Source organism: Rissa tridactyla, unplaced genomic scaffold, assembly GCF_028500815.1.
Source record: "Rissa tridactyla isolate bRisTri1 unplaced genomic scaffold, bRisTri1.patW.cur.20221130 scaffold_29, whole genome shotgun sequence".
In the NCBI taxonomy this organism is placed as follows: domain Eukaryota; kingdom Metazoa; phylum Chordata; class Aves; order Charadriiformes; family Laridae; genus Rissa; species Rissa tridactyla.
Genome location: NW_026529507.1, coordinates 1656281 through 1662261, shown reverse-complemented (window position 1 = coordinate 1662261; position 5981 = coordinate 1656281). Strand labels below are relative to the sequence as shown.

The 5981-nt window shown below is 50.5% G+C and overlaps 1 protein-coding gene across 1 annotated transcript; it reads left to right on the top strand.

Annotated features, from left to right (window-relative positions):
• The first annotated feature begins 250 nt into the window (after positions 1–250).
• On the top strand, positions 251–5353 carry LOC128903249 (olfactory receptor 14C36-like). The gene is made up of 2 exons (XM_054187262.1): positions 251–1144; positions 5342–5353. The coding sequence occupies exons 1-2, from the start codon at positions 251–253 to the stop codon at positions 5351–5353; spliced, it is 906 nt and encodes a 301-aa protein (XP_054043237.1).
• The last annotated feature ends 628 nt before the right edge of the window (positions 5354–5981 follow it).

Sequence of the window (5981 nt, the reverse complement as noted above, 5' to 3'; positions counted from 1 at the left end):
TTTACCCACTGCTGTAGAGCAGGACTCACTCCTCCAGAACCCACAGCAGAGCCCCCCTGCTCCCTGGAGCACCCTCAGCCAGCACCAATCAGAGCTCATGAAACGGACCTGCCAAGGCCTTCCTCTTCCGGAGGAGGAGGGTTCAGCAGGATTTCTATGGAAAGTGCATCAGGTTTTGCTCAGACGAGTCTCTTCTAACTTGTCACTGTCTTTTCCATCTTCGACAGCCCCCCAAGGCCAGAGGCAGCAGATGTCCAACAGCAGCTCCATCACCCAGTTCCTCCTCCTGCAATTTGCAGACACGCAAGAGCTGCAGCTCTTGCACTTCGGGCTCTTCCTGGGCATCTACCTGGCTGCCCTCCTGGCCAACGGCCTCATCATCATGGCCATCGCCTGTGACCACCGCCTCCACACCCCCATGTACTTCTTCCTCCTCAGCCTCTCTGTTCTTGACCTGGGCTCCATCTCCACCACTGTCCCCAAATCCATGGTGAATTCTCTCTGGGACATGAGGGCCATCTCCTATGCAGGATGTGCTGCACAGGTCTTTCTGTTTGTCTTTTTCATTTCAGCAGAGTATTTTCTTCTCACCGTCATGTCCTATGACCGCTACGTTGCCATCTGCAAACCCCTGCACTACGGGACCCTCCTGGGCAGCAGAGCTTGTGTCCTCATGGCAGCAGCTGCCTGGGGCAGTGGGTTTCTCCATGCTCTCCTGCACACGGCCAATACATTTTCCCTGCCCCTCTGCCAGGGCAACACAGTGGACCAGTTCTTCTGTGAAATCCCCCAGATCCTCAAGCTCTCCTGCTCACACTCAGACTACCTCAGAGAAGGTGGCCTTCTTGTGGTTAGTGGCAGTTTAGTATTTGTTTGCTTTGTTTTCATTGTGCTGTCGTATTTGCAGATCTTCAGGGCCGTGCTAAGGATCCCCTCTGAGCAGGGACGGCACAAAGCCTTTTCCACGTGCCTCCCTCACCTGGCCGTGGTCTCCCTGTTTGTCAGCACAGGAATCTTTACCTACCTGAAGCCCCCCTCCATCTCCTCCCCCATTCTAGACCTAGTGCTGGCTGTGCTGTACTCAGTCGTGCCTCCAGCACTGAACCCCCTCATCTACAGCATGAGGAACCAGGAGCTCAAGGATGCCCTGTGGAAACTGGTGCCTGGATGGTTTTCAGAAGCTGCAGAGTGTTCATGTTCTTCAGCATATGACTCATAATGTAAGTCATTATAGGCCCAGCCTTTCTTTATTAGTTTTTGTTGTTGTCATTGTTGTTGGGTGAGGTTTTTTCTTTTCTTGATTTTTTGCCTGTGATAATGTTGTCCACAAAGAATTGTGGACACCCCACTTTGACTTCATTATAATCTACCTCACCAGTATGACCCAGTGACTATGTGAACAAGGATTTATACTCCTTCTTTAATCAAACAAAAGAAATGTATTTGCAGTGACTTATCTCTCTGACACCCAAGCATCTAAAACTGAACTAAATGCTGTTCCTCGCAATTTCCCTACCAAGTTAGAGGGGAAAAGAAGGACATAAAAAATTCCATGGAGAAAGGGCAATAGGACAAGCATGGAGTCTCCCATAGCTATGGAGTGAGGAATGTTGCCAGCCCTTAGACAAATCCCTTCCTCATCTCCCTTATGATCTGCATGGTGTGTGCATTTGGGAAAGCTCTCATCGTCATCATCATCATCACCATGCAGGAAAGCCAGCATCTGCATACTGCCATGGGCTGCTTCTTGAGGCATTTGTCTTCCCTGGAGATGTGCTACTGCACCAGCACCCTGCCACAGCTGATGGCCAGCTTCATGACTGGGGAAAGGACTATCTCTGCTCGTCATGGCGTTAGTACTGTTTTCTGCACCTTTGCCATGTACGCTGTGTTTACTACTGGTGACCACATCCTAGGATCAGCATTGGTTTCTGTGCCACCCTCTGCTCTCTGAAAAACTCATTGGCTGGCAGGTCGGTCTCCAGAGGGTAGCTGCACCTTCGCTAGGGTGATTTCTGTCATCTGCGGTAATCATTTCAATCGTGTCCCAGATACAGATTTACGGAATTTTCACAGAATTTTCACAGAATTCCCAAGTTGGAAGGGACCTCTAGAGATCATCTAGTCCAACTCCCCTGCTAAAGCAGGATTGCCGAGAGCACGAGTCAGGACTGCAGGTCCAGGCAGGTCTTGAAAGTCTCCAGAGAAGGGGACTCCACAGCCTCCCTCGACAGCCTGTTCCAGTGCTCTGTCACCCTCACCATAAAGAAGTTTCTTCTCATATTTGATTGGAACTTCCTATGTTCCAGCTTGTGCTCGTTACCCCTCGTCCTGTTACTGGGAACCACTGAAAAGAGTCTGGCTCCGTCCTCCTTCAACCCACCCTTTAGATACTTGTCAACGTTAATAGGGTCTCCCCTCAGCCTTCTCTTCTCCAGGCTCAAGAGTCCCAGCTCTCTCAGCCTTTCCTCATAAGGGATGTTCTCCAATCCCTCAATCATCTTTGTTGCCCTACGCTGGACTCTCTCCAGTAGTTCCCTGTCTCTCTTGAACTGGGGAGCCCAGAACTGGACACAGTATTCCAGTTGTGGCCTCACCAGTGCAGAGTAGAGGGGGGAAATGACCTCCCTTGACCTGCTGGCCACGCTCTTCCCTATGCAGCCCACAATTCCATTGGCCTTCTTGGTGACAATGGCACATTGATTGCTTGTGGATGATTTACTGTCTACCAAGACCCCCAGATCCTTTTCTTCAGAGCTGCTTTCCAGCAGGTCCACCCCTAACCTATACTGGTGCCTGACATTCTTCCTCCCCAGGTGCAGGACCCTACACTTGTCCTTGTTGAACCTCATTAGGTTCTTCTCTGCCCAGCTCTCCAGCCTGTCTAGGTCACGCTGGATGGCAGCACGGCCCTCTGGGCTGTCAGCCACCCCACCCAGTTTGGTATCATCAGCGAACTTGCTGAGCATACACTCTGTCCCCTCGTCCAGGTCACTGATGAATACATTAAACAATACTGATCCAAGTATTGACACCTGGGGGTCACCACTGGTTACAGGCCTCCAACTCAACCCTGCTCCATTAATCACAATGCTCTGAGTCCTGTCACACAGCCAGCTCTCCATCCACCTCACTGTCACCTTGTCTAGTCCACACTTCCTCAGTTTCCTAAGGAGGATGTTATGAGAGACAGTGCCAAAAGCCTTGCTGAAGTCAAGGTAGATGACGTCTGCTGCTCTGCCCTCATCCAGCCAACCTGTTATAACATCATAGAAGGCTATGAGATTGGCCAAGCATGACCACTTCCAATAACTTCCTGCTCCTTAACGTGCTTGGATATGACATCCAGAATGAGTCGCTCCATTACCTTCCCAGGGATGGAGGTGAGACTAACCGGTCTGTAGTTCCCTGGCTCCTCCTTCTTGCCCTTTTGAAGACTGGAGTGATATTGGCCTTCCTCCAGTCCGCAGGCACCTCTCCTGTTCTCCATGACCTTTCAAAGATGATGCAGAGCGGCCAAGCACTAATATCTGCCAGCTCTCTCAGCACTCACGGGTGCATCTCATCAGGGCCCATGGACTTATGGATGTCCAGTTTGGCCAAGTGGTCTCTAACCCGATCTTCCTCTACTGGGGAAAACTCTTCCTCTCTCCAGACCTTCCCCCTTGCCTCCAGGGCCTAGTATTCATGAGGGAGAGCTTTAGCAGTGAAGACTGAAGCAAAGAAGGCATTCAGTAGCTCTGCCTTCTCTGTGTCTTCCACCACTAGGGCACCCATCTCATTCGTTAGTGGGCCTACATTCTCCTTAGTCTTCCTTTTTCTATTGATATACTGGAAGAACCTCTTGTTATCTTTAACCGTGGTGGCCAAGATGAGTTCTGCTTGAGCTTTGGTCCTTCTAATTTTGCCCTGCAGAGCTTCACTACATCTTGGTATTTTGCATCAGTAGCCAAGCCCCTTTTCCAAGGATCATAAACTTTCTTTTTTTTCTTGCGGTCCAGCCAAAGCTCTCTATTTAGCCAGGCTGGTCTTCTTCCCTGTCTGCTTGTTTTTTTGAGACTTGGGGATGGCCTTCTCCCGAGCTTTTAAGAGTTCATCCTTGAAGTAAGACCAGCCTTCCTGGGCACCTTTGCCCTTCAGGACCGTCCCCCAAGGGACACTCTCAATCATGCTCCTAAGCAGGCCAAAGTTTGCCCTTCGGAAACCTAGGGTGGCAGTTCTGCTGGCTCCCCGCCTTGCTTCATCAAGAATCGAAAATTCTATCATTTCATGGTCACACTGCCCAAGACGACCTTCAATCTTTACATCCCCTACAAGACCTTCTCTGTTAACAAGCAGCAGGTCCAGTAGGGCACTTTCCCTAGTTGGCTTCCTCACCAGCTGTGTTAGGAAGTTGTCTTCCACACACTCCAGGAACTGCCTGGACTGTGCCCTCTCTGCTGCATGATATTTCCAGCAGACATCTGGGAAGTTGAAGTCCCCCACAAGAATAAGGGCGAGTGATCACAAGACCTATGGCAGCTGCTTATAGAATATTTCATTGGCCTCTACATCCTGGTTGGGGGGTCTATAACAAACTCCCCCCATGATGTCCGGCTTATTGGCCTTCCCCTTGATTCTTATCCATAAACACTCAACAATGTCATCATGCACATTGTTAAGTTCTTGGTTCCTTCGAACAATTCCCCTTGATCCTCTCCTTAGCAACTACTCAGCGACTATCTCCAATCATCCTTAGCGACAGAGCCAGTACATAAAGCTTGATTACCTACGGAGCCACGGTTAACTTTAAATTCAATGATGGATATCAGGGCTTGCGCACAGGTCAGGGATAATCCAAAGCTTCAGAACAGGAACCACTTGCTCGAGTGGAAACAACTGGTGTCTCGTTGCCTGTGGGAGGGATGGGAGATTAAGAGTGCACCCAAACGAACTTTTTGCCGTTAGGGATGGGTCTCTGGAGCTCACAGCCAAAAGATGTTCATTGAGGGTAGTCGTGGCAGCTCGCCTCACCGAGCAACGTGCTGCTGCTGGTTTTGGGGCTAACTATTTCCCAAGTTTGGGTTTATGAAGTGCTTTTTAGTTATCGGTTGACGTCATGCTTGCACGCAGGTCTGGCCCTGTCCTGTGGGGCCTCGTACGTTAGGCCCAGGGGACCATCAGCCCTTGGGATGGGGAATTTCTCATGCGCAGCAAATTCTCTAACTCTGTGCGATTTTGGGGAGCCTGGAAATCCCAAGGGAATAGTTAGTGGTGTGCGAGGATGAGGATGGCAAGGAAGGCTAAAGGGCGGTCTCAGCATAATCATTTTTATCTTGAGCAGTTTTTTTCTATCTTTCAGGCAGTGCGGTGAGGGACTTTGGGTTTTGTCTGATGAAGGATAGCACTAAAATCCGCATGCAGCCATGGGTTGTGGCCCAGCAGTCAGAATAAGAGCAAACACTCAGCAAATGGGGGATGAGGGAACCGCAGCTGGGGACTTGGTGGGAGGTTGGTGCAGTGCCTGGGCTGTGCGGGCCCTCGCAGTTGACATTGACTTTCTCCCCATCACTTGGCCAATTCTGCTGAGGTCAACAGCGCGGTTGTTATGGCCAGAGGATGCCCCCGTGTTGGCCAGAAATGCAACAAAATGCCCAGTGAAGCACTGTCTGTGCTTACGTCATAAAGAGTGCTGCCGGCCTCCCGTGTTCTACACAACATTCTGATGCACTTGCTCGGTGGCCGCAGCTCTTGCAGCTCGCTGCTGCTCTGGGAGTGAACCTCGCCAGTTTGGTCAGGTTTTGAGAGAAGAAGGAAAAACTTTCTTGCCTGAAGGGCTGCAAAAGGACTCTTGGGGCAGCACAGTGATGTTGGTGGTGCTGGGAAGGGACTGTGGAAGTTGTTAGAGGAGAGCTAGTCATGCTTTGCTGGGAAAGACGTAACTTATTTAGTGCAGCTCCTCACACCTCCCCTCTTCCTAAGTGTCTACTGATTGTGCTGTA

Bases quoted from the DNA above. Each gene is read 5' to 3' on its own strand.
- LOC128903249 (XM_054187262.1), top strand. From the start codon at position 251: ATGTCCAACAGCAGCTCCATCACCCAGTTCCTCCTCCTGCAATTTGCA.